The following is a 26,171-nucleotide window of genomic DNA, read 5'->3' as shown; positions in this document are numbered from 1 at the left end:
TCTACAGACTTAATGCACTGCTGCCAAGCTTTTTCTAGCTACGAATGCGTTTGCCTACCCACCTGGTACGCACCACTGCTGATCAGGGGGAGTGTTGAAATTGCAACCGATAACTTGGTTGGAACAATCAATCATCCTCTCGTATCTCAAGATATATTTTACACTAGTTGTTTACAGCTTTGATTCCATTCTGTACACATAATCAAAGTCGATGTATGTTATAAAAATTCTGTGCTAGTAGTACTCTCGTCATCAGTCTGTAGTTTCAGTACGAGTGTCGCTGCTTCCTTGTCCAACTTCTTACACTCGTTCATTAGCACTACGTGCAATGAGAAATTCCACATGTATCATCACAGTACAATAGAAGGGTTTCCAACCTTCAAACTGCTGCCTTTCCTTATCGATTTCATCATCGAGATCTGATTTAGCATTCAGTTTCTTGTCCAAAAATCCATCTGAAAATGCACAAATTATACTTTTACTAAAATAATTCAATACAATAGCGGTAAACCAGGAAGAAACGGTTCTGGTTGACTAACAGCAGAGCAGTGAGCATCAGCTACACCTGTCATTCAATGTACACTCATCTCTCTACCACAGGTGGAATTTGACAACGCATTAACCTGGTACTTTGGAGTCCAGCTCTCGAAAGAGATCAAAGAGTTCCTTTGCAGGACCACTAAGGTGTTCTCCTTTGACAAAATTTGGGTATGTAGTGTGGCAGTATACATAAAATGTGTTACCAACCTACCATCCAGTACAGTCAGCTGTGGTACTAACTTTAGAACTTCAGTTTGATACCCTGGAAGTCGACACACTTCCAACACAAGAAACTATAAGACACTGACCTGGCAGTCAACTACTGAGATTGATCTCCAAACCAGGATTAGTTATAGTCTCTTGTGACCTCTCATGAAAAATAATGGTTCGTAACTCCCGTTTTCCTCGGAGAGGTTCCAGACCAGAAAAACTGTTCGAACAATACAATCATCTCTCAACAGCAATGACACTGCATGACCATCAATGGTCTACATGCTATCATTAGACCTCATTAAACTGTTTCCAGCCGCATTTAAGTACCGAAGCACTTCCATACTTTCAATACCATCTGCAAAGACACTTAGTAAGAACTCTGATGCACTTTGTATCACAAAGATCCACACACCCAAAGTCTCGAGTCTGTTTCTTGCAATGTTAAGATATTGCAAATTTGTAAGAGGTGCTATACCAACATAGACAAGAACAGAGTTTCATCACCACTTTAATAATTCTCAATAAAATGTGATACCTAATGCTGATATACCACTTATTAAGTTGTCGCACAGATCCAGTCTCAGTAACCCAACACATTGACTGAGTACACTGATGTCTTGAAAACCTGTCGATAACGGTAATCACATCCACTGCATTTCGTTCAGCAATATTTAGCGATATACAATTAGCATGCTGTGATTGCTGAATGCCGATTTAATACGTACAAGAGGACCGATGCATCATGCTTTGTTACTTGAATGCATTCAAGTAACTGCAACTTCAGCTTTCCAACTATTAATTAAACTCAATTAAACTATTAATTACTTGAAATGCACAGTCCATAAAATACTACTTAATTAAATTTAACCACTCATTATGTCAGTATACTATCGTTTGTTAATAGCTACTATATTAATATGTAACGCTTGTCATCACCAGTGCATAATATTTGTCAATCCGGCACCAGCCTGACTACTGACTTTCTACCTAAACTGCATTAATTAAGTTAATTAATTCAGTAGGTCTGATTCGACCACTGATTACTGTAGGTACAGTAGTAACACATTAATATATAGTTTCTAACACACCACAATTGAGTGCAGTTCCCATACAGGGCCAACGAACACACGAACACGTATACACCCTCGAAGTTCCAGACTGTCTCCCAAAAGAAATGAGAGATATACAAACAAGACACTAAAGAAATTGTCAATTAGTAACATGCTCAGGCAATGAGCTAGCTAATTCCTTATCTAACACAAATCCAATTCTTCAACGACAAATAAATACACTGGAAAATATTGCAAGGACGACTAAAAATAAATACTCCCTAAATACCCCGGATGTTTACAGTACTCAAGCTGTACAGTCCCAGCTGTACAATGGTTGTGTTATTGTCAGTAAGGCAGTGTTCATTAAAAGTTGATTCAGACCTCGACTACACAACTCAATGTGAAGAATTCCAGCTGCCAAATCAAATTGGCCGCTCTCGCGTCTCAGAAGATCGGCAGTAACGACAGTCGCTAAGAAAACAACAGAATATCTTATACAACACAAAAAGCGACAGAAACTCGAGTAATACTTCGTTCCTTCCCGTTTTCAGACATATTTGTATTAAACTGCGCATGCGTGATTGTGCAAGTAGGCGTTGTGCGGGTGTGTACATTTACTGTGACGATGCAACGTGTGCGTTATGTCTCTTCTTTACCGATTCGCTCGTTTTCGACATTCGGTCGTCTGAAGAGTAGTAGAGCGCAGATTATTGACGGAAAGAAAGTCGCAAGGTAAGTAGTGATTAGAGCTTTGTGTGTAGCTACATTGTAGCTAGAGGTGAGATGGTTGTTTTGCAGTTCTGTGCGGCAGATTTTGGCGGAGGGCGTAGAGCGTGAGAAGTCTCGGAACAGTGCTTTTCTACCGTTTCTAGCAATAGTTCAGGTGAATTAAAAAATCTAGTGAATTTTAAGTAGCAAGAGCACGTGACGTGCATGCGCCGATGCTTGTCTACACTACTGTCTCTGTTAACGTTTCTTTGTCTGTTTGTGTGTCCATCTGTCTGTTTGTCTGTCCATCTGTCTGTTTGTCTGTCCATTTGTCTGTTTGTCTGTCCATTTGTCTGTTTGTCTGTCCATCTGTCTGTTTGTTTGTCTGTCTATTAAAATTTATGTAATCTATTGCAACCACTACATCTTGATACTAATTATGTGTAGGAACGTTAGAGGGGTGGATGCAAATAGCAAAGCTAACAAACAAGCAATTGTTTAGAATAAGAGGCAAATCTAATATCTAAATTGTGAGACATATACGAGTACTACCAGGTGCAGGATTGCATGATGTGATTATGAGTCTAGATCATTTTACAGCAGGAACGTTTGGCACGTATGGGTGAGATGCAATTATTGCACGGTTGTGAGATAATAGTTCAGATGACACTTGCCTACTGTTGACGTTTGAAGGGAGGTCCCGATGCCTTACAGTTTATTAATGGCTTGCTTGATGTGCAAATATAATCTAAGTCAATCAATTGTTGTCTTGTCGTGCAGGTTGGTAATCGTGAGGATTCCAATGTGTATGTTAGAAACAAGATTAGAGCTGCTGAACAGGTAGACATTACTGTGAGACATGTATGCAATGCTCCTGTATTTGTGCGCGTGCACGCGCGTGTGCGCGTGCGCACACACACACACACACACATGCACACACGCACACACACACACACACACACACACACACACACACACACACACATGCACACACACACATACACACACACACACACACACACACACACACACACACACACACACACACACAGCTATTTGCATACACTGTAACAGTTTGCGTAGCATTGTACTAGCTTTGTCGATTGAAGCATACTCGAATTGTTAGCACACAGGGTACTAAACCCTATGAAATGTTGATTAGTTATAAAACAGGTTCTGTGAAAATGATGTCAAGAGTAGGCGGTTGTCTTTTCGTGAAGAATCGTCTGGGAAGAAATAATAGTGCATAACTCTATTTAGTCACCTAATAGTATAGTTCAGATATTTCAGGCCAACACTAGCATAATTGTCTGCAGACAATCTTGAAGCATCTTTGGATAAGAAATATGTCTTGGAAATGGTACCAGACAAAGGATGGATATTGCATGACTAATTCAACATTTATTGAAAACAATACGAATTGGAATGTCCTTTCAAATGTTTAATATGGGACAATGACAAAGACCCTTATTGGATAGCACTATGTAAACAATTTTTTTTATATTTTTGTTTTGTGAGCTGTGGCAACAAGCCTGTTTTCTCTTAGTATTAGTGGGACTTATTGCTACTTGTCCTGGTTGAATTTAATGGTTTAATATTATAAGTTGATTAGTTACAGGTACAGTTGGTGATTAGTCGTTTATTTATTTTGTAGATTGGTATGAAAGCCGAGCACATTCGCTTGCCGAATACTGCAAGTCAGTCAGATGTCGTGAACCAAATTGAAGATCTCAATCAAAACCCTGCAATCCATGGCATGCTGTTGCAGGTTGGACATGACTTCAAAAAATGCTTTAGTTGTTAGCTTTCCAGGTTGCTGTTGTTGTTGTTGTTGTTGTTGTGTGTGTGTGTGTATGTGTGGGCGTGCACGCATGTGCGCACATGTGTGTGTGTGTGTGTGTGTGTGTGTGTGTGTGTGTGTGTGTGTGTGTGTGTGTGTGTGTGTGTGTGTGCACAATGGTGTGATTCTTGACTTTCACATCTATATATTAGTTGCCACTTGACACAACATCTCCCATTGACTCTGGACTTTGCACGCAGGCAATTCATCCAGCAAAGGATGTTGACGGGTATACCATATTAATAATCAAATACATGAATGTTCTTAGTGAAACACTTAGACTTAGTTTTCATGTAGATTGCACACAGACAATGCTGGCAAGCTTGCTCATGGAGAGCTACAACGATGCATTATTCCCTGCACACCGCGTGGCTGCCTTGAATTGATCAAAAGCACAGGTCAGTTATTAGACGTATCTATTTCAATGGTAGCAGCACTGTTAGCGGTGCCAGTGTGAAGGCAAGTATTGAATGCATATTTTGTTGGCATTAGGTGTTGAAGTTACTGGGAAACGTGCTGTTGTTATTGGCCGCAGTAAAATAGTTGGGTCTCCAATGAGCAGTCTGTTATTGTGGAATCACGCAACTGTCACTACTTGCCATTCAAAAACCAAAGATCTTGCAGGAGTGGTATGTACACATTAAACACAATACTGCTGGCTGAAAATGTGACTTGAATGCCGGTGATGTGCAGTGTTCAGAAGCAGATATTCTCATTGCTGCTGTTGGAAAGGCACAGCTTGTTAAGGTTAACCCATTTGATGTATTACGACAATGTTTAGAAGTCAGATTCTTGTCTTGGGTGCTACAGGCTGGTTGGGTTAAACCCGGAGCCGTTGTTATTGATTGTGGAATCAATGCAGTAGATGGTCGCCTGATTGGTGATGTTGACTTTGAGAGTGTTAAGGAAGTTGCATCCTGGATTACTCCAGTACCCGGAGGTAAGAGTAATTAATTAATTACTTAGTACATTAATAATAAAAAGTAATTAATTAATTAGCATAGTTTATTAATATGTTAAGTTTACAAATATCATCTATGCAAGCCATGAATGGGGTGTTTGGATAGATTATCAAGTTACGATAGCTAATTTGGCATCCAACCATATAAAGGATCATGTATGATCATTTGCCACTCATGCACTGTACTGAATGATATAGCACCATTCAATTTTTCTCTTGTAATACACAGACTCTCTCATTGCATGCAATACTTGGTTTCTGTTAGCTAGAAGCTAGACCAATGACCGTGTTGTCCATAGGTTTGCTTTATCAGCAAACTAACATGACGACGTCTACTGTGACTGTATGACAAACTTGTCTGTTATGAATTTTGAGTTTGTGAAAGGCGATGCAACCTCAAAATCCTGCTTTTACAAGTCAACGTTTGTGGTCCATCTCAATTCATTTAGCTAGACTTGAAACTGTGCACATTATAATCCACCTCTTCATTGATGTTAATGCTATCTCTTATGCAGGAGTCGGTCCAATGACAGTAGCGATGCTTCTACAGAATACATTTGAAAGTGCTAAACGGTTTCAAGCATCTAATTCCGGTTAGGTTGCATTTGCAAGTGATTTTTGTACAAATATATGAAAGACACACTGTAACTGAATGTGCTTCGAAGCAAACCTTGATTAAGTAATTTGACAAATCACATGGCACTATCCATGCTTTGGTCAGTTTCTATCTAAAATTGGCTCTTCAACAAGCAAGCTATTTTATGACATAAAGGTATGTATGTAACCTGCATCCTGCAACAATGTTACTTCCCGCATACGTTATTCACAACACCTCTCATGTCTTTCAGTTCAGTTACATTGGCTCCTTGACGGTCAGTTAGAGGCAAACATTTAACAGGGTAATTGGAAACAACATCTGGCTTATCTCCACCCTGTATTCAATCCACACCGATGTAGCTGTGTACGTGCAACATGCACAGTTGAAACCTCTGGAACTGATCAACTCACCTGGAGACAGTAACTACACATAACTGGTTGATCACACACTCTTCCTTTCTGACCGTTAGCAAGGACTATCGCATGAGTTCACCCACTGGATGCTCGACAGCTTATTATGCTCACTGCTTGAAGCAAAATTGTTGGCTCCATGTATACCAGGAGAGTCCATTGAGTTGATGCACTTGTGCGACACACTTCTCGTAAATAAACTGATTTTGTTCATTTCTGTGAGTGACAACCTATAGTAACATTAAAATGTTGCTGTACAAAATTTTATAATGATTGTTGTCGAGTTACCATAGAGGAGTTTATTCCAAACAACTTGACCACGTAATAGAGGATTAGGACAGTCACTAATGATTTCTGCCAACAGCTCAGCCGAACTCTACCAAGCAGTGGTATGTACAACACTCAGTGCAATGGTAATTATTACGTTTGGAGCTGGCATCTTAAATGTTAGTGTGTGTGTGTGTGTGTGTGTGTGTGTGTGTGTGTGTGTGTGTGTGTGTGTGTGTGTGTGTGTGTGTGTGTGTGTGTGTGTGTATGCCGATTACCAACAAATATCAAGGTAACCTAACCTTGACAAGTTTTTGGTCAATTCGAGTTTCTAGTTTGCCTCTCTGTAGAGCACACACGTATTTCTGACAAAAACGTTGTTCAAGCATTGCATCTGCAAGTTGTCGACTTCTAGTACGAGTTAGATAAATAGTATAACTGTACATACAATATATACAAACCAGAATACTGCCAAAGTCGACCTTGCTCGTAATATTTCCCTTTCTCTCCCACTTCTCTTACATTCCTGAGAATGAAGACATGATCCAGTGATCCAGAATATAAACACACCTACTCACCAGCTTCATTCCTTGCAACAGGCAAGCTATCTTCAAACGTTCATAGGGCCTTCTATTTTTGAGTGGTAACGATATTGAGTCAGTTGAGGTATCAATTGTGTGCTTCTTGTCTCCGTTTGTATCTTCAACAGAAGTGTTTCACAGTACAAGTCCGTGTACTTAAAATCAGTGAAAGCACCTGCTATCCTGTCTTTCTGAGAAAGTACTTGTATTTTCCTGTTACAAAATGCAGTGCACTTGTCGTCTACAGCGACAAAGAATACATGACAGCAAAGGTCACTCGCCAAACTGATGACACGTATTGACCATCTATGATTCATAATTCCTTTGTTGCTGTAATCAGCCTAATCTCTATTCAAACTATTACATGATTTCGATACGAACTTCCGTCAACCTTCTTTCAAACGTGATTCATTGAGTGTTGGCAATTACAGGAATTATTAGAATTATACATTGCATACTATTCACAGACCAATCATGCATGCATACAGTATGTAATGACATACTGACAGTTTATCAGCCTTCACTAGTAATTGAACGAAGACTGCCTGAAGGGGACTGGACACATTGAGTGGCAATCACATGTTATGCAGTCGGACCAGTCCTATGTCATGTGACTGAGCCACACACTGTACCCTAGCATTTCACACCTCGGGTAACAATATGTTGTCTGTCTCTCTAATGATCACTTCATCATGTACAGTCAGCCAACAGCTGTGTTACCATAATTGAGTTAGAAACATCCAATTAGAATCTAGGCCCTTGAGAATCTAATATTTTATAAGCTTTCCCAATCAATCCAGTAGTAATTTTTTTATTTACCTGTCTAATAACACTTAACTTATTAATTAATGTTATGGTCATTCACAATTTTATATTTAATTAGAATGTAAAGTAGCAGTGGCTATTAATTAGACAATACACAAAACGTCTAGCAGCGGGTTCCACCTTGCTGAACGATTTTGACGATTTCTTGGTCGACCGAAGTTGTCCGAGCTTCCAACAATCTTCTGGGCCTCTTTGACTTCGAATTCGACAGATGACCAATTTTGGTATCAATAAACTTTTGCAAGCAAGAGTCGTCTTCTTGTTTATCTTCATCTGACAAAGTGTCTGGATCCATTGAAACACTAGCACATTCCTATAATTTAATAGCAATATTAATTAAAACCAAGATGGAAAAATATATAAAGTTATGAGCAAACACAGTGGTCGTACATTTAAGCTGTTTGATGATATAGATGAATCTAGCTCCATAGTGTGTCTGTTTCCAATTGTTGTTTGTTGCGTGACCCAGCACGTGACTAGGTTGGTGTCCCGTATTTCCACTGGGTGTCACCCGGGTCAATCATCACTACTGCCGCTCGCGAGCGGTTCATGGAGGCCTCATGCGGAGACAGGACGATCTTTTACGCTCAAGAGCACGACGCCCGTCTCCTCGAATCGGTCAGATCGCTTCGCGAGGAGTCCCGTCTCTGTGACGTTGTCATTCATGTCGGTGACACGGAAATACAGTCTCACCGTCTCGTCCTCGTCGCCTACAGCGGCTATTTCCGCGCCATGTACACGAGCTGCTCGGAGATGGTCGAATCAAGCCTTCCGGACGTGACACTTCATGATGTGGACGCAAGTGCAGTGAAAAACTTGATCGACTTCATGTATACTTCACAGCTGGAGCTTCGCACCGACAGTGTTCAACATATCTTGAAGGCCGCTTGCTTATTGGCCATACCCTCGGTCGTTGACGCGTGCTGTCAGTTTGTGCAAGCTCATCTTCACACCAGCAATTGTCTCGGAATCCGTCAGTTCGCTGCCGCTCACGGTTGTGTGGAACTGAAGAGAGCGGCCGATCAACACATGAAGTCGAATTTCGTCGAACTGGTGCGTTGTGAAGAGTTCCTCAACATGGCAGGCGATGAGCTCGTAGAATTGCTTGCTGACGACGACGTCGAGGTGCAACGCGAAGAGCAGGTTGTTGATGCAGCATTGAATTGGCTTAGACATGACGCATCTGGCCGGAAACACTTCGCCCCGGATATCCTTGCTACTCTACGCTTGCCGTTCGTCCAGCCTGCGTGTCTAGTTGACAAGCTCGATAAGGAGGAGATGTTTCAAGGTGATTTGAGATGCCAGCAGCTCATCTATGAAGCAATGAAGTATCATCTTGTACCCGATCATCGGCCTCTGCTGAGATGGACTTCGACGTATGAACCGAGGAAGAGCACTCGAGGAATTCTACTCGTCATCGGTGGTACACAGTCGAGCAAAGGTGGATTGTCAGTTGAACGATATGACCCTCGATCGAATTCGTGGAGCGTCGTGTGCGGAATGGGAACACGGAGACTACAGTTCGGTGCCGCTGTAGTGAGAGAGTATCTTTACGTTGTCGGTGGTCGGGATGGTTTGAAGACGCTTAAAACGGTGGAACGATATGATCCTGTGGAGGGCAGTTGGACGAGCATCACGCCAATGTGTGCTCATCGTCATGGTGTCGGCGTCGGTGTCCTCGGCGGTCCCATGTATGCAGTCGGCGGACACGACGGCTGGTCGTACTTGAACAGCGTGGAACGGTTTGATCCCGAGACCGAGCAGTGGTCGTACGTGGCATCAATGAAGACGGCTCGAAGCACGGCGGGTGTCGCTGCTCTAAATAACAAACTATATGCCGTCGGCGGACGAGACAGTTCAACATGTCTTGCAACCGTGGAACGTTACGATCCACATACAAACAAGTGGACCGAGGCTGCGTCGTTGAATAAACGTCGTGGTGGCTTAGGCCTCGCTGCGCTCAACAACCGTTTATATGCCGTCGGCGGGCATGACAGTTCGACCATATTTGACTCCGTCGAATGCTACGATCCGGGTACCAATCAGTGGTTGATGATCGCGTCGATGTCTATCCCTCGAGATGCCGTCGGGACGGTCGGATTTGGTAACCGACTGTTTACCATAGGGGGATACAACGGTCAGACACATCTCAGTTCCGGTGAAGCATATGATGTGGATAAGAACGAATGGTATCCCGTCGCTGGGTTGACAGTTGGTCGTGCCGGCGCGGGAGTCGTTTGGATGCCCAGCAAGCCACACCATAGCTATCTCATGGTGTGTTAGGTAAGTAACGCCTTTAGTATACAGTATAGTACGAACGCGTTGAAGAGGTGGTACTAGTTTATTGGAGCACACGAGAGCATTTTGTATTGACATTGTAGCTTTATTGAATTTTAATGTATTTGACACAGTTGAGAGGATATGGATTGGTTTTTATCTATAGAACACATAGTTTACATAGTTTACGTTTTGTAAGAACATAGAGCACAAAGTGCAGGGTGACTTTGATAGGAAAGACGTAGGAGTACTAGTGATGTGGCAGCGCTGAGTTTGTTGTGTGGTATTGTGTGTAATAGTACAAGTTGATTTAAGTATTGCATCTTAGTGTCTTCAGACATGTACACGTCAGTTGCTGCACAGTGCTAACCATGTCGTTACGGTTTTGCGTTCTTATCTGCGCCAGACGTACACATGTCTAGCGCACGCTAGAAAACTTGCCTCTGTGGCTTGGCTACGCTCAGTGCCGTTTATACGGCTCCGGAAAACCTGCTCAGAGCACCACGGGCGGCAACACGCTGGACGGACGTCTCCACCTTTGCGAGTCTGAAAGAATTCGTAGGAAGGACGAATTATCTAGCCAAGGTTGGTAACGTTTCGCACGTTGTCTGTTCTTAGTGGACCGGCAGCGCAGCGGTGGACACAGTCCCTCTACTGTATGTAGTGAAGTGTCTAGAGAACCGCGATTGTGCTGAGATGACTGGCCTCGTGACCAGTCTTGCTGCGCTTCCGGCTTTCCCGGATATTTCAGTCAGTAGGAATCTGGGAAAGCAGACTGCTGAGGGAGGCAGGCCACGAGGCTACGGCGCTTGTATTTTAAAATTCTGCCTGGAGTTCGCTCGCAAATGTGTGTCATTTCGTTATTCGTAAATTTTAGTGTTCAGCAGGCCAGTGGGTAATTTTTTTGTGTTTTTTTTTATCAGGAATGATGCAAGTCCATGCACCAGTCAATCACATTCCGACGAGTGCATGAAACTTTGAAACTACGAGCTGCAAGACTCTACACGAAACGGTTTGCGTCGAGACTGTAGAAGTGACTTAATTAATCTGTTGCAAATTTTCGTGCTTGCCAAATGTTTAGGTGTAACACGGAGTAGCAATTGCAAGACTGTAGAGATGAACAACTTCAGGTAAGTTGCATGTTGTGGATTATTACAACGCATGACATACAGAATCTGAGATATTGAGGCAGTCAAGCCTGTCAAGTGGTAGATAATTTGTCTTGTACTGTAAATTGCAATCAGGGCCATATGTGAAGGGCCTGACTTAGCGTGCGTTAAGTAGGCGTGGCTATATGCAACTAGCGCACGTTAACTATGTCTTGTGTCAATCACTGCAAACTTGCCAAATAGTCTTAGTCGCTCCTTAGTAACATCTATGATGCTAAAAATAGAAATCTCTGAATAACGGAGCAAGTTGATGACCTTGAATATTGGTATGCAACATGATGTGGTAAATCAAATATTAGCTATTTAATCACCTACTTCTAAACTGGAAGTATAGGCTAATGGGTGACTGGCAAAAGTCCATTTTACGACAAATGGTACTGCCATGACCGTGTCGCCGACACTGCCGAGTATATCCGACATTTAGGCTACAAAATTTGGCTACACTGTAGCTGTTTTCCAAGTTATTGGCCACTAGAATGTGGATTTAATAGCTTGACGATGGTTCCATCTATTAGAGGGTTGACGTGTGGTCTTCAATGCTTCTGCATTGATACAGTTCTTCCATTCCAGTTGACCCGCTCGAATGATGTCAGCTCGAGGTTTCTGGTGGACAAGTGGACAAAGATGAAAACATTGAGAAAGTCGTGGTAGACGCAGCTGGGCTCTTAATGGACGGATGTTGTTCTAGAACAAAACCAACATCCTTGCAAATCGTGTACATATGGGTGACTAGCACAGGAACTATGCATGATGCAATGCCGGCCATGGAAAACAGAGAAATTAGCACTAGCCATTTGCTAGTAGTAGACTTGTGAAATTGTCGATAAGTTTGAATGACCTCATAGTCATTTCAATGGAATTTTGATTTTTGTTAACTTTCTGTTCTTCGTATCATTAGCAGTTTTGTGTTAGGTTTCTATGACTTGTGAGAGATTAATCAAGAACGCTTATAAGGTGTATGTAGTGAACTGATTGCAGTGTTCAGCCTTTACTGTTTGTATTTTCTATGTGTCTTGATTAACCTGAGCCTGCATGCACTAGGGTTACAGTAATACTACTGTGGATGGCCGGACCAACAGCCGGCCGTTGGAATGCAGTGCATGCATGCACTCGTTTTTATCACGGATTAAATTAAGTAATGTGGTTAGCATTAGTTTTTGCTGCAGTTAGTACAGAAGTAATGCAGTTGTCTCTGTTAGCAACAGATCACTACGCACTGCATCTCAAGTATTGCTGGGTCATGTTTGTATTGAAATGTCAGACAAGTTACAAACACACTAAATCAGACCTCGCTCAGCACATGATAAAAGGTGAGGTACAAATTTTGATGTTGCAAATTTAGCGAATTCTGATTGTACGTTGTGCTTTAGTGTTTTAGAGCATCTGAAGTGATCGGGTTCCAATTTAAACAAGATAGCCAAAGTACTGTTACATGCATATAGCTTGTAATATAATGTACAAGTATTTAGCAAGTTGACATAGTTGGTAAAAAGTGGTGTTTAGCATGCATGCTTGAACACCCACACCAAGGGAGAGAGACAGACATAAATGGACAAATGTCAAGGCCTCCACGTCATTAGTGAACGACGTCAACCTTAAGGTCAGTTGCGGAGATAGCTCCCCTGCCTCTAGAGACAGGGCCTCCATGTACTACGGTGGAGGCTTAGAACCAGCGCTACAATCCACCTGGAGCTTGGCTGGAGTCATCTGGGGGCACTGACAATGGCGCAGCTCTGGGACTGGACACCAAGGCCCACACGTCAGTACCCCTTCTGCTGATGTTACTGCCAAGCCAGCGGTCATGACCACCCCAGTCAATGACCAGGAAGCAATTGTGTGTAAGTTTCTTTCTTACGCCATCACTGTGACTTGAACATGCAACCCTGCAAGGTCCCAGATTCTCCAACTGCACTCTAACCAATTGGGCTACAGCACCACAGACACACACCACATTTCTGCACAATCTTGAGACAAGACATCTACTGTATTTAGCATGCACAGGTACGCACCTACTATATGGCATAATGCTAGTGCATGCAATCAACAGCTCTGATAATGTTGTCATTAGAAAAAAGGGTTTGTGTCTAGGTATAAACTATGTCTGATGACTTTGACGTCTACCCAACCAGAGACCACTACATGTGTGGTGCATGTGTGCGTGAAAACAATACAACATATCAGCTTTCCTAGTAGGTATAAATGTATTCAGTACAACAGAAACTCCAGATACCTACATAACCGTCATTATTAGCAGTAACGTGTGCACTGCCTAGTCTAGGAAACTCAACATTATAAAAGCATTTGCCTGAAAAAGTTACAAGAACAAGATAACAAATACTGTCTTAATATGAACCAGTGATTACATGCTGTAACTGCAGTCTGACAAGAAGCGGTCAAGATTCCTGTTGCATGACTTCCTACCACAGTTGATATCAACTATATATAAATATACGACTCAAGCCACTGTCTCCCGTAGATGTGGAGGCAGAGACGAAGGTGCCTCGCTGTGATTGACATTTGTCACTGGATGAATCCAGGTCGTCATCTGTGATATGTGACTAACACCACACATGATGAGAAACAACAAATAGAAGCGAATCACAAAAGGCTCACTTGATAAAATATTTCAGTCCATCTGGAGTGTACGCCTCTTCCCACCCGTACGGAAGCGCTACAGACAAAAACTGTCATACAAAATGCTCATTGAATTGAATCGGAACAACAAAGTTGTTACGTTCGTCGTCTACTAGAGCTTTGACCGATGCCACCGTTTCTTGAGCTTCCTGTGCCAAACGAACGGAAGTCTGACGTGCACGGCGACTGAGATAGGAAGGAGGACGAGGATTTCCTGACACGGCATCGCCTCTTCGCAGAGGCTCTCCCGACCCTCTCTCATGATGTCTAGCACAACACCAATGCAGATTTACCATTTGCAAATACATAGAAATGTGTTGCCATGGTTACATCACTATGGAGCCGTTGCCCTGTAAGGCGGCTTCGGTTAGGACTTCGTGTGCCATCTATACAATATATACAATAAGCAAACGTCAAGTGGATAACGTTTATGGTGTGGACGAGACGACTCACTTGTGCAAACTTCAATAGCCGTTCGGTAGCGACTTCGTACGAACGCTTACTCATCTCGGCCTTTTTCAATTGGCACTGCAGCACGGCACAACGTCGTTGAAAGTCCTCAGCAGTCCCCTACAGTAAACACCATATTTCAGTAAGAATTCTCAGTCGAACGTGACGGCCAACCCTTACTGCACTCTGTATGGGACAGTATGGAACCAGCCACTGTCCAGATTCTAGAAATGTCCGGAAGATAGAGATAGGTAATGCGCGTTACATCCTTGGAATCCCAGACCGTTTTAGTGTAAGGTGTCGTGAACGTCAAACCAGGTGTGTACAGTATGTGTGTACAGTACACACTTGCACGTACTACACTTTAATGTACATGTATACTACAGTTACATACATTACATACGCGTTCTCCTACATACTGGCTTGACTATTACTGGCTTGTGATAGTCAAGCCAGCGCATTAATGCACTTTGCAGCAGCTCCCAATATGCAATATATAATGCATATTAGCAGCTGCATGTGGCACCACGCCTACCCATGCAGCTCTTTATGTTGATAGACAGTAGATCTAATTCCCTCTCTATCCTGTACTTATGGTGTAGATGGATGTACTGTAACCAAAGATAGATAGAGAGAGCTATCTTTGCAAATAGACTGGCAGCCATGATGACCGAAGGTTGTAACGCACGGTGGGTAGGCGTGTTTGCGTTTTCCCAGTGTGAAATGGTAGATTGAACGCGCATCCAATTGATATCTGCTGCAATGTGCATTGAATGCCATTTGATGCGTTTCAAGTGTGAAAGGCTCTGTTTGTCTGTCTGCCTGTTAGTCTGTCTATAAAGTGACGGCCAACCCTTACTACCACAGACCACTCCATGCATGTAAAGCAAGTCAATCATACACTATTGCAGTAAACTATACCTCTGATTCACTTGCTCTCAGCTCATCTACTTCCTTTCTCAAATCTTGAATAACCTGTGTGACACACACAATACAACCGAATGCACAAACATTTCAAGTCACGAGTACTCACCACTTTATAATCGATTTCCATGTTCCGTGCCTGCTTCCTCGCCGTCTCGGCCAAATGGAGACGTTTCTTGACGGCCTCTAACTCACTGGCATCTTTCTTCTTATCCTTCACAACGCAAAATGACGAGCCAACGAGACTAAAGCAGCAATGAATGAACGCGTACTTTTCTTAGTCGTTTATTCTCTTGCTCAACTACATTAAGATCCTGACTCTTCTCCTGGTACTGTAACTACATACATATACACCAACAATGCATAAACACCGTGCAACCAACACGAACCGGATCACTAACCTTCAGACGTTCTATCTCTCTGAGAGCCGCGTCCCTTTCCTTTCGTAATCTCTCTATGTAATGGTTATCTATGTCTCTGTCGTGACTATCCTTTCGGTGTCTGTCCGTGGTGGTAAGACCGACGGCGGCGGGTACCGTGTTCGAACGTTCGCGAGGCGATTTACTCAAAGATTCGCGAGTCAATCTCTGATGCTGTATTACGGCTTGCTCAGCAATACGCCTCCTCAGCTCTCGTTCGCTTGCCTGAAAAACCAAACAGTCAAAACAGCAAAACATCTGGATCTCATAACGTTTGCGAGACCTCGGTGTCCGCGTCGGAAGAATAATTGTGTAGCTGTACAACACAATGGTACACTGTAAGTAAGCCAGACGCAAGTATGCCGCATCAACGTACCTCGAGAAGTGGTGGTAGCTCATTTTCTTCTACTTGTGTGGCGTAAAACATAGCGTCCATGTTCATTGCTCTCTCGTCCATTTGGAAAGAAAACAACTGGCGAGCTACGTCTACAAACTCTATACAAAAATGACAAAAAATGGAAGTGACTACGTTGATGATGATATGAAACTCGTACGCACCAGAATAGATTACTTCTCCTGCAGAGTCAACGTGTAGGTTTGCCCGTAGTAATTGCTGTTGGTCTTCGGACGGTTCGATGCCGAGGTATCTCAGAGCCTACACCGAGTTCAAGAGGATGTTATGATCGAGTGGCTTGTGATGTACGCACTACTTACGACTTCGAGCTTCTCTACTTTGAGTTTACATTCTGGGTCGATAGATAAGCGATGATGGACCGATCCTAGAGAACTGGTCATGGATGGAGAACTCAGTACTACACAGTTGAACAACCATGACTTTGACTCGTGATGTGCACGCACGCACACACAGACACAGACACACACAGACACACACACACACAGACACACCACACAGAGAGACACAGACACACAGAGAGACACAGACACAGACACAGACACACACATGCACAGACAAGACGCACACACACACACACACACACACACACGCATGCACGCACACACACACACACACACACGCATGCACGCACACACACACACACACACACACACACAAGCAAGATGATTATGTAACACAAATAATTTATTACAGTATGGACAGGCACACAAACAAACAAATCAATGAATCAGCAATAAATATGTTCTTTTATATACTTTGATAACAAGTTTCAAAAATACAAGTGCAAACCTGACTGTGGGTCTTTTAGTGACTCTTTTTGCCTTGAACTGCTGAGGCTCCTGGGCATCGATTCCTGTGGATCAAACACACCCGAGTCACCTGATGGAAAACTTCTACAGTCTCGTTGGTTGTGGCTGATCGGAGTTTCTGGACTTTCACTGCCAACGATGGCCGAATCGTGACTTCCTTGTTTTCTTCTGTTGGGTCCATCGTAATGAGTGGCGATTTCCCGGGTGTGTCTAGAGTATGGATTCGAATCGCTTCGAGCACGTGGTGGTCCGATGATTGGAGTGTCACTTGGTGTTCGAGTCAGACTGCTCACGCTGCCGAGAGGATTAGCACTACTCAAGCTACTCTGGCTACTGTGCAAGCTGCTCCGTTGACTTATGCCACGACCACGTACGTAACCAATCCTCACTTCCTTCGGATGACTCCTAATATAAAAATAATCAGTTACAACACACATGCACACACACATGTACACACACGCATGTACACACACACGCATGTACACACACACACACACACACACATGTACACACACACACACACACACACACATGTACACACACACACACACACACACACACACACACATGTACACACACACACATGTACACACACACACACACACATGTACACACACACACACATGTACACACACACACACACATGTACACACACACACACACACACACACACACACACACACACACACACACACACACACACATGCACACACACACACTGATGCACACACATACATGTACACACACACACACACACACACACAAACACAAACACACACACACAAGCACTCGCACGCGCGTGCACACACACACACACACAAGCACTCGCACGCGCACACACATACACACACACACGCACACACACACACACACACACACACACACACACACACACACACACACCTATAATCTATAAGTAAAACTCCAGTACACTACCTCAGTCGAAGTTTTGTTAAAACTGCCTGTGCATCCTGAAGTTTGACTCCGATCAGTGACTCGCCATTGACAGATACAAGAATATCACCAACACGAAGACTACCGTCCTACACAACCAACATCCTACACACTCCACTCACCTCTTCTAAATTCAGTAACTTACGTGAAAGGCATCCAACTCGTCAACAACATTCTCAACGTAGATGTGAGGTCCCTCTTGATGGTCAGTTCCACCAATCACACTCACTCCCAATCCTTTTCTCTTACGAATTGTCACATACAAAACTTCTCCCGGTAACTTCAAATCCACTTCAGGCGAAGACTGACCAGAAAGCTTCTGGTTCGCAGACCCAACCTTTGTACCACTTATGACCGAACCGATCGTGGCGTATCCTGAATCAGGCGGAGGAGTCGATGAGGACAAACTGGATAGAACATTTGGCTGTGGAAGCTTCCGTCCGGATGGGGAACTCGGTACTTTGTTGTGTAATAACACGTGATCCTTATACGGTATTGGTTTCATTACGCTACTTTCACTGCTCGATGCTGCACGGCTTTCCGAATATGACGTGATTGGACCACTTGACTGCACACTTGCAGTGTCTGCTACCGACTGAATGGGTGACACCACCGTTGTATCGCCATTCGTGTACGTTGCTGTCATCGTTCGTCCAAGACTCTTTGGAATATAACTTCCGTTGTTCGCATTGGCCTCCACAGCTTGTTGAGACGACACGAGACCGTCCTTGTGTAGCCGGTCTTTTCTCGGCAATATCGATGCATACGTGTCACCCGTGTCAGTCTGGTAGTTCGGAACTCGTGCAACTTCGGGTGAGACGCTCTTCAGTCCTACTGCCGCATCTGGCGAGCTGCTCACTGGACCATTTAACATCGGTACGTGTTGCCCACCCATTCTAAGCCGATTGAGATCTCTCGAGTAGTCAGCTTCATTACTGACCTGTGGAGTAGGACTAGGCATCCTCTCCCTACTATCAATAGACTGACTACTCAGTTGTCTCGCAAAGTCTGTCCTCGTTGATATATCAGTGTCCTCGTGACTCGTATTTGCAGTACCATTGATAAAGCCAAAGTCATCGTGTGACTGCACCCGACTCGGACTGTCGTCATTAGTAACAATACTAGTCGGACTGACAGTCGAACTGTTCAACGACTGAGGCATGGGAGGTGGCTGGGTGGCTAGAGACAAGATACAAACAGAAATAGAAATGTTTATATTACAAATTACAATACACACACCCTGCTGTTACACATGACAGCAAGTGTCTTATTGTCAACATCCTGGTTTACTGTGTATGTGGTGTGTGTGTGTGTGTGTGTGTGTGTGTGTGTGTGTGGTGTGTGAGTGTGTGTGTGTGTGTGTGTGTGTGGTGGTGGTGGTGGTGGTGGTGGTGGTGTGTGTGTGTGTGTGTGTGTGTGTGTGTGTGTGTGTGTGTGTGTGTGTGTGTGTGTGTGTGTGTGTGTGTGTGTGTGTGTACTACACTCTACCTTGTCTACGAGGAGGCAGTCCATTGCTAGTCGAAGCAATCAGTCGTTTGTAATCCTTCCTGTTACACACACACACAACGACATAAAACCTCTAAACGCACTCCATCTCTCAACACCAACTTACTGTGCAGCCTCGTCTCTCGCCACCAGCAGTCGAACCGCATTCGACTTCGCGCTCGTCTTCAAAACGTCAATAGCCCTAAAGGCAATCCCACCACCTGTCAAGCGATAGCAGCACGACACCAGATTGCCACTAAGTTTAGCTCACTGCTCATTGGTGACTCCGATCAGACTCGTGCCGTTTACCTCCAACAGCTGGTCGCCAGTGCAGAGTCGACCTAAAAATAGTGAACGCTGTAACACGACGAGCATTCCCACTTCACTCACTTAGTTGAGTCAATCGAACAATTGCAGCGCAGTGCGTAGTTTTAGGCTAGAGTCAGGGTTAGAGTAGATTTAGCTTTAGTTAGGGTTAGTTAGTCTAGCCAACTCTGCGCTGTGGTGCGATTCTACTATTGAGCCATTTGGTTGTCTAACTGACTGACCGTCTTCGGACGCGATGCCGCCGTCGAGAACTGAGCGAACGAAGACGCCGAAGTCAAGGCCGGTGACACTGCGACCGCCGATTATCTTGATACCTGACAGAACACGCCAAAACGTGCGAACGTTATTAGGGCGAGAGGAGAACGTGTCGCACGACGATTCTCACCTAGAATACTTCCGCCGCGCGTCTTCAACTCGACGACGTCGCTCTCCCGACTGGAATATCTGTTGACGCTCGAGCTGCGCGATAGCACACACACACACACACACACACACACACACACACACACACACACACACACACACACACACACACACACACACACACACACACACACGCACACACACGCACACACACGCACACAGACACACACACACACACAGACACACACACACACACAGACACACACACACACAGACACGTTAGTGTGAGACGGAAAGAGAGCGAGCGCATGTACTTACGTGCTGTTCGTACGTCCCGCCGTCGTCGGCTCGGCCATGTCACTGCAAGCGTCAGAAAACAGGTGGTTACGGATTTGCTGTAAACAAACCGGCGCCTCGGCTCGTTGCTCGGGACATCGAATGGGTAAGGCTTCGGAGGGGCGTTGCTCAGGAAAATTAAATCATCGAAACCTCGCCCACTAGACTAAACGACCGAGCTATACACGCAAAACGCACTTGCTCGAGCTGTAGAGAAGATATTTTACACGCAGCTCTGCAAGAGAACTATTTTCTCGAGCTACACGCTTTTTTCCGTTTTCTAGCAGTCCCTTTTGTTTACAATGAGTGGAATCCAACTGGTTGCGTTTGTTTGTTATCTGTACAAAGCGTTTGGAGCGTAACGACCGCCGTATGAGACCCCCACAAGACAACAACAACGCAACGCAATCACCTCTGATTGACGCTTGGGATTGTGGCGACTTGGACTGCCACTTTCTCGTCTTTTCCTCTCGAAAACTGTCTCGGATGACTGCAAGCGTTGGAAAATCGCTGTAAACTCGTTGGCCACCACGCTGTCGTTTGGATGTCACAAATGTAACGCACGCCCTCGTTATCTAGGCAGCCAATGAACGACGATCGATAACAGCACGAGCAGTGGCCGCCCACGTGACCTTCGCGGTTTTGCCTTATCAGCCGGTAGGATCCACTGATTGCGAGATTTAGAGTTCGATGCGCAACCAAGCTGTCCACATCAGTACGGCATAAAAGATGCGACGCTACTGCATTTCGCAAACGTTTGAGACGGCCAAAAGCATCCACACAAATATGTCAGATACGCATGCGCACATTACAATACATTACAACTATGTACTACGGCACATGACAACAACAGTACGCAAGCAGCAAAGCATTTTACAACGCAAAGCTAAGATATTGAATTGCCATCGAGACTGACATGACAGAAAGGCAATGTTTACTGTTGATTATCAATATCAATAACCAGACCATCCTGTATGGCAGGTGACATTGGAACATATTCATTCTCTGTACTACGTGGCTGCAATACACGCTGCGTCACAGGCAACATTGTCACATATTCACGTGAAGTCTGACAATCTTGTTGCAAATCTGCCGATTCCATTGGCACATAATAGTTACCCAGATTCGAATACGGTGCTAATCCATCCTGCCTCTGAGCCTCCATATCAACATAGCTGTTTGTAGGTGTCCCTAAACTTTGTCGATGCTCCTGTACATGTACGTCACCCACATCGACGACATGGCCAACTGTCGATTCCTTACTCGCAGTCCGAGCAACAAATTTCTTTTTATCCGACTGATTTCCTTGCCATGTGTGAGTATGGCTCTGTAAATTGGCGTCTCTAAGGTCTGAACTCTGCTTTGTTGAAGAACTACTTTCAGAGCTGGGAGACATGGGTACATATTGAGGCACAACTTCGGGAGGTACATAATCACTCATTGATTTCTTTTTATCCGACTGATTTCCTTGCCATGTGTGAGTATGGCTCTGTAAATTGGCGTCTCTAAGGTCTGAACTCTGTTTTGTTGAAGAACTACTTTCAGAGCTGGGAGACATGGGTACATACTGAGGCACAACTTCGGGAGGTACATAATCACTCATTGATTTCTTTTTATCTGACTGATTTCCTTGCCATGTGTGAGTATGTCTCTCCAAATAGGTGTCTCTAAGGTCTGAACTCTGCTTTGTTGAAGAACTACTTGCAGAGCTGGAAGACATAAGTACATATCGAGGCACAACTTCGGGAGGTACATAATCACTCGTTGAGTTTTGTACATCGACTGCTGACGTGTCCACAGGCTCCCATAATGTGTGGCTCACCGGCTGTGAATTCAAACTCACAGGGTCTTCAGTGTATCGCTCCAGAGACGTAACATCTGTTTGTGTGTCAGACAGTCTGTAGTCAAGCATGGACGTCGGTATTCCAGTTGGCGTTTCGATCCCTGACGAATGAGCCACTAGACTTCGTTCAGCGAATTCTGCTGCTCCTATCGTTCGTTTAGATGTCTGAGGGACACTCCATGTTTGCACGTATCGACCATCTCTGACATGAATATCGTCGACATTGAGAGACTCTGGTTTACCCTTGTACTCACCCAATGGTCCAGATGGTATCTCCGTGGGAATACGATCAGGCAGTCGTACTGCATGCACAGACACTAAAATTTAGATTACACAAAATGGTCCCTTACAGCACTTTCTATCTGACTGACCTCGTGTTGAAGATTCAAGGGCAGCTGTCAGCTTTCTATAATCGTCTCTAATCACAACCATCAACAACTACAATTCAAATCTGATAACTTAAGCAGTAAAAATATTATCCAAATTTAATTGGGTATTTCTACAGTTAGTATAACTGGACATTGCAGTGTGCATACGCATTACGTGGTTTTTGACTATAGTTTATCTCTAGATGCCAATCTGCAGCGAACAATATCTTAAGTTACCGCGTGAGCAACACTAGAAATATCATTACACAACTCAGGAGCGACTGGCATGCCAAATACAGAATATTGCACTACTACAAATGCCAACTTAAATTTCCACAAATATTGATTAATTAATTGTAGACAGCAAAAATTAATGCATCTTCAAGTAACCATAATACGTATTATATAGTATCTGCATGATCACATGAAGTCATTGGCTTACTGAGCTTGCTGATCTCTCAACACTACTAAAGAGACAACTTTTTGTCGTGCGCAACCCTTCACTATGTCAATTGCTCTGGCAAAAAAGCACGTACGTATTCAAATATTTTTAAGGTCCTTAGTAGTCGAGTCCTTACTGTTGACGTGTGACATCATAAAGTGTCTGTTTGTTTGCTTTCAGCAGCTGATCTCCACACTTTAAACGACCTATGTGATGCACACAATACATAATGCCATAGCTATCAGCCTGTACACACAATGAACAGTATGAAAAGATACACAGTATCACAACTGTACAACTCAAACATATTATATGCCACATATTAATATTAATTAATGTAATAAAAAATTTCCAAAGCTATTACTAGTCAGGGCCGCAGGAGCCGATCTGGCTGGTCCGGCCATGTTTTTTCTAAGGTGAACTTTTACCCAAAGCCTAATTCAGAGCCGCAGGAACGACATATGCATTCAGTCTGGTCAGTCCAGTTTTGCCAGAGTACCTTAATGAGAGTAATTATTCAACAACCCGTTGTACAATAGATTATGTACACCTAGTATGCTAGAAGACTGCTCTCTTGCACTAATGGACCACACCCTCTTAGTGCACGTTAGGCCGTACCACTTTTCAAATGCTTCCTACGGGTCTGCTAGTTGTCTTGATAGTGAAATATGTTGTGCACAAGCCCACACAAACAAAGTTGTACTAATTAACAAGCCCCACACTTTTGTTCAATGCTATTATTTCTGATGATTCCAGCAGTATCACAAGTTGCTTCACATTTTGAGTTTCAGTCATCTCTAGCTTTAGTTACCTCTAACACGGTTTATGTCTGTAGCAGCAGACAGGCTGTCTACGTTTTACACCTGCTTCATCGGGACCAGCTCTCCATTAGGACAGGGTGACCCTACTAGTCAGGGGCGTACCGGGGGCATTGTATGGGTCGGTCCTTTTAGTGGACCTCCCAGTCATATATCAGTTCAACATGCTCTATTCTAGTGAATCTATTTATTAGTTACCAGGTTTACTGGAAGGTCGACATTTGTAAGCATATGCATAGGTACACGTAATGATACACACTGCACATTACGCACCAAAGAGTCTTGGAGTCTAAATCTGCATCTCGAACATGGGACCCAAGCCAGCACTCTAGCAGCTACAGCTTTTGTGTATACAGCTGGTGCATATTGCATGCAGATTCACTGCAGAGGCGGATCCAGGATGGGCACTGGGGACATGTGCCTCCCAGTAGTAGAGATTTTACATACATTGCCAAACAAAAACCTCGGGAATGGCTGCTGCCAGACTTTTCATTCCATTGCAAGATGACTTCAAAGATTCAAGTGTAGACAGTGATGAATAGAACAAATCTAGGCTGTTGGGTATAGGAGTAATGTAATTATTGTGTAGTTAATACGAGTCAGATAAAGCTCTAATAACGAACCATAGAGTGTCTAAAATTACATTTTATATTATACACAGAAAAAAGCAGACCTCTGACTGAAATGGGTCGGTTTGTTCACCCTCCTCCTCCCCCCTGAACTCCCCATAAGTATGCGACTGCTAGTAGTAGACCAAGAACAAAGCAGTAACACATTAAAACATACTTCATGCAGTTATATTATTCAATGAATCATTATTCTCGTGCAAACGTTGTCAGCAGCAGTAGAAACAAGCTGAAAGACGACACAAACTGACAAAAAGTGTACCAACATTATACTTGCTCTAATGGGTGTGTCTATTTGCTCAACATTTAATACACTCTAGAGTAACAAAATCATTCAGAACTGACCATCTTTGGCAGCAGCGCTGTTCTCTGTAATTTTTGATACAAAAATGCCAAAGTTCATGCCCGAAGCACTTTTCCCACCAATTATATTAAAACCTATACAAACCATATCGAAAACACAATCAATTAATTAAAAGTGAAAGTAATAACTTAAATGTACACAGAAAATAGTGATAGACACTGCGCAGGTAACTACAGGCCTACATCAGTAGACAACTGCTTGATGGGTAGACATGTATGCTTCGACGGTTTCGTGAAATACCCACTTGCAGTCTCTCCTTATAGTATCAAACGATATCGATCAATTTTTACTTCCGGTTCCCAAATACGCGCACTACAACGTTCGACGTAACCGTTGTGACAAAGCGTTGTGTGTGTGTGTGTGTGTGTGTGTGTGTGTGTGTGTGTGTGTGTGCAGTGCACGTTTATCGCTGATGATTTACCAAAGCCCTTCTCTGTTGTTGACAGTTCAATGGTCTCCTTTGTCCCTGTTTCTTGTTTCCTAGCCAAGCCAGCAAATAAACGCCAATGCCTAGACTGCAACTAATACTGTATCATGCCGTTGGACGTGTACTTACTCCCTCTTGCTCCTAAAAAATCGAGCCATGAGAAACATACACACACGCAAACAGCGACAAAATAGAATAATATTGCCAACGTAGAACCCGGATACCCTCTAGTATCAATAGCTATGCTAAATGGTAGTCTAGCAGGGTAGGATCGTTTTACCTAGATCAACATATCATATGTATTTGTAAATGCCATGACATCAAAGAAGAGACGTCTGCCGTGTTTGCGGCGATATCTTGATGGACGGCATGAAACCACGACTCTTCGATTCTTTGGCAGACCGCTAGCTAGTCTAACCGCTCGACCAGTTGTCAAAGGTGATGGTCTAGCGACGCTGCTGTGCATGTCCTGTCACCGCAAGCTTGAAAATATCAAAGAACTGAAGCTGAAACTAGAAGTAAGATGTGTGCGTGCACCAGAGTCTTCATCACGTGCACATAGCCACCCACGCGAGTTTCACACGCGTCGCTAGTGCACTTAGCATAACCAATTACTGCTAAACCAATGAGAATTTACAACTGACATTCCGGCTATAAGGAGCTGATTGGCTTAGAAGGCTATTTCTGAAATCATTTTAGTATCGACTTGGTCTAGACTAGAGTTCT

The 26,171-nt window shown here is 43.7% G+C and overlaps 6 protein-coding genes and 1 long non-coding RNA gene across 11 annotated transcripts; 3 read left to right on the top strand and 4 right to left on the bottom strand.

Moving 5' to 3' along the window:
* Positions 1-131: 131 nt before the first annotated feature.
* Positions 132-2,379, bottom strand: LOC134189393 (leucine-rich repeat-containing protein 61-like). Its single transcript, XM_062657634.1, has 11 exons — positions 2,336-2,379; positions 2,187-2,276; positions 1,289-1,378; positions 1,166-1,222; positions 1,048-1,108; positions 882-970; positions 752-817; positions 624-692; positions 512-565; positions 378-455; positions 132-319 (listed from the first exon to the last, which is right to left on the bottom strand). The coding sequence occupies exons 1-11, from the start codon at positions 2,358-2,360 to the stop codon at positions 219-221; spliced, it is 780 nt and encodes a 259-aa protein (XP_062513618.1). The 5' UTR covers positions 2,361-2,379; the 3' UTR covers positions 132-218.
* On the top strand, positions 2,205-5,956 carry LOC134189392 (C-1-tetrahydrofolate synthase, cytoplasmic-like). The gene is made up of 11 exons (XM_062657633.1): positions 2,205-2,328; positions 2,399-2,537; positions 2,604-2,688; positions 3,294-3,353; positions 4,168-4,281; positions 4,506-4,582; positions 4,651-4,751; positions 4,846-4,982; positions 5,047-5,100; positions 5,164-5,293; positions 5,830-5,956. Exons 2-11 carry the CDS (start codon positions 2,431-2,433, stop codon positions 5,910-5,912), a joined length of 948 nt encoding a protein of 315 aa, XP_062513617.1. The 5' UTR covers positions 2,205-2,328; positions 2,399-2,430; the 3' UTR covers positions 5,913-5,956.
* Positions 5,955-8,503, bottom strand: LOC134189394 (uncharacterized). Of its 3 annotated transcripts, none has more exons than XR_009971493.1 (9): positions 8,386-8,503; positions 8,116-8,308; positions 7,346-7,411; positions 7,168-7,289; positions 7,072-7,115; positions 6,892-7,000; positions 6,611-6,698; positions 6,323-6,552; positions 5,955-6,246 (listed from the first exon to the last, which is right to left on the bottom strand). XR_009971493.1 is itself a non-coding variant. In XM_062657635.1 (8 exons), exons 1-8 carry the CDS (start codon positions 8,422-8,424, stop codon positions 6,533-6,535), a joined length of 681 nt encoding a protein of 226 aa, XP_062513619.1. In that variant the 5' UTR covers positions 8,425-8,503; the 3' UTR covers positions 5,955-6,532. The 3 variants fall into 3 exon arrangements, 1 of the variants encoding a protein (XP_062513619.1); XR_009971492.1 differs by having other exon boundaries at positions 5,955-6,322; positions 6,376-6,552; XM_062657635.1 differs by having other exon boundaries at positions 5,955-6,552.
* On the top strand, positions 8,475-10,594 carry LOC134189391 (kelch-like protein 5). The gene has a single exon (XM_062657631.1). The coding sequence runs from the start codon at positions 8,545-8,547 to the stop codon at positions 10,276-10,278; it is 1,734 nt and encodes a 577-aa protein (XP_062513615.1). The 5' UTR covers positions 8,475-8,544; the 3' UTR covers positions 10,279-10,594.
* A 123-nt stretch (positions 10,595-10,717) lies between these two features.
* On the top strand, positions 10,718-13,518 carry LOC134189661 (uncharacterized). Its single transcript, XR_009971524.1, has 5 exons — positions 10,718-10,857; positions 11,196-11,284; positions 11,354-11,402; positions 12,641-12,751; positions 12,812-13,518. It is a non-coding gene; the product is annotated as an uncharacterized LOC134189661 (long non-coding RNA).
* Positions 13,519-13,619: 101 nt separating this feature from the next.
* Positions 13,620-21,068, bottom strand: LOC134189659 (uncharacterized). Its single transcript, XM_062658007.1, has 23 exons — positions 20,970-21,068; positions 20,540-20,581; positions 20,244-20,317; positions 20,080-20,172; positions 19,803-19,872; positions 19,659-19,733; positions 19,535-19,593; positions 18,192-19,225; positions 18,029-18,135; positions 17,073-17,497; positions 16,583-16,680; positions 16,427-16,523; positions 16,245-16,363; positions 16,152-16,184; positions 15,851-16,093; positions 15,722-15,787; positions 15,559-15,663; positions 15,447-15,500; positions 14,529-14,645; positions 14,406-14,461; positions 14,176-14,342; positions 14,055-14,112; positions 13,620-13,999 (listed from the first exon to the last, which is right to left on the bottom strand). Exons 2-23 carry the CDS (start codon positions 20,575-20,577, stop codon positions 13,897-13,899), a joined length of 3,291 nt encoding a protein of 1,096 aa, XP_062513991.1. The 5' UTR covers positions 20,578-20,581; positions 20,970-21,068; the 3' UTR covers positions 13,620-13,896.
* A 278-nt stretch (positions 21,069-21,346) lies between these two features.
* Positions 21,347-25,939, bottom strand: LOC134189609 (pro-interleukin-16-like). 3 transcript variants are annotated; one of them, XM_062657937.1, is made up of 7 exons: positions 25,726-25,939; positions 25,440-25,586; positions 25,000-25,092; positions 23,347-23,416; positions 23,211-23,285; positions 22,772-22,818; positions 21,347-22,717 (listed from the first exon to the last, which is right to left on the bottom strand). In XM_062657937.1, exons 3-7 carry the CDS (start codon positions 25,055-25,057, stop codon positions 21,492-21,494), a joined length of 1,476 nt encoding a protein of 491 aa, XP_062513921.1. In that variant the 5' UTR covers positions 25,058-25,092; positions 25,440-25,586; positions 25,726-25,939; the 3' UTR covers positions 21,347-21,491. The 3 variants fall into 3 exon arrangements, with proteins under 3 accessions (XP_062513921.1, XP_062513918.1, XP_062513919.1); XM_062657934.1 differs by lacking the exon at positions 25,726-25,939 and having other exon boundaries at positions 25,440-25,498; positions 25,575-25,659; XM_062657935.1 differs by lacking the exon at positions 25,726-25,939 and having other exon boundaries at positions 21,347-22,702; positions 25,440-25,498; positions 25,575-25,659.
* Between the last annotated feature and the right edge of the window lie 232 nt (positions 25,940-26,171).

The sequence above is a fragment of the Corticium candelabrum genome, chromosome 14, assembly GCF_963422355.1.
Source record: "Corticium candelabrum chromosome 14, ooCorCand1.1, whole genome shotgun sequence".
Lineage (NCBI taxonomy): Eukaryota > Metazoa > Porifera > Homoscleromorpha > Homosclerophorida > Plakinidae > Corticium > Corticium candelabrum.
The sequence above is the reverse complement of the archived record's forward strand: the minus strand, read 5'-3'. Positions and strand labels throughout refer to the sequence as shown.

Bases quoted from the DNA above. Each gene is read 5' to 3' on its own strand.
- LOC134189393 (XM_062657634.1), bottom strand. From the start codon at position 2,360: ATGTCTGAAAACGGGAAGGAACGAA. The intron at 2,277-2,335 runs GTATTACTCGAG...TTGTTTTCTTAG, and splicing joins TGAAAACGGGAAGGAACGAA to CGACTGTCGTTACTGCCGAT. The intron at 566-623 runs GTTAATGCGTTG...ATTGAATGACAG, and splicing joins GCTGGACTCCAAAGTACCAG to GTGTAGCTGATGCTCACTGC.
- LOC134189392 (XM_062657633.1), top strand. From the start codon at position 2,431: ATGCAACGTGTGCGTTATGTCTCTTCTTTACCGATTCGCTCGTTTTCG. The intron at 2,689-3,293 runs GTGAATTAAAAA...CTTGTCGTGCAG, and splicing joins CGTTTCTAGCAATAGTTCAG to GTTGGTAATCGTGAGGATTC. The intron at 3,354-4,167 runs GTAGACATTACT...TTTATTTTGTAG, and splicing joins AGATTAGAGCTGCTGAACAG to ATTGGTATGAAAGCCGAGCA.
- LOC134189394 (XM_062657635.1), bottom strand. From the start codon at position 8,424: ATGGAGCTAGATTCATCTATATCATCAAACAGCTTAAAT. The intron at 7,412-8,115 runs GTGGAACCCGCT...TTGTCGCTGTAG, and splicing joins CGTCAAAATCGTTCAGCAAG to ACGACAAGTGCACTGCATTT. The intron at 6,553-6,610 runs GTAACTCGACAA...ATGTTACTATAG, and splicing joins TTGGAATAAACTCCTCTATG to GTTGTCACTCACAGAAATGA.
- LOC134189391 (XM_062657631.1), top strand. From the start codon at position 8,545: ATGGAGGCCTCATGCGGAGACAGGACGATCTTTTACGCTCAAGAGCAC.
- LOC134189659 (XM_062658007.1), bottom strand. From the start codon at position 20,577: ATGGCCGAGCCGACGACGGCGGGACGTACGAACAGCAC. The intron at 17,498-18,028 runs GTAGTGTACTGG...TTTTTATATTAG, and splicing joins TTAACAAAACTTCGACTGAG to GAGTCATCCGAAGGAAGTGA. The intron at 14,646-15,446 runs GTATAGTTTACT...TGTTTACTGTAG, and splicing joins TGAGAGCAAGTGAATCAGAG to GGGACTGCTGAGGACTTTCA.
- LOC134189609 (XM_062657934.1), bottom strand. From the start codon at position 25,612: ATGTTTCTCATGGCTCGATTTTTTAGGAGCAAGAGGGA. The intron at 25,499-25,574 runs GTAAGTACACGT...TGGCTTGGCTAG, and splicing joins TTTTTTAGGAGCAAGAGGGA to GAAACAAGAAACAGGGACAA. The intron at 22,718-22,771 runs GTCAGTCAGATA...TCTAAATTTTAG, and splicing joins CCTTGAATCTTCAACACGAG to TGTCTGTGCATGCAGTACGA.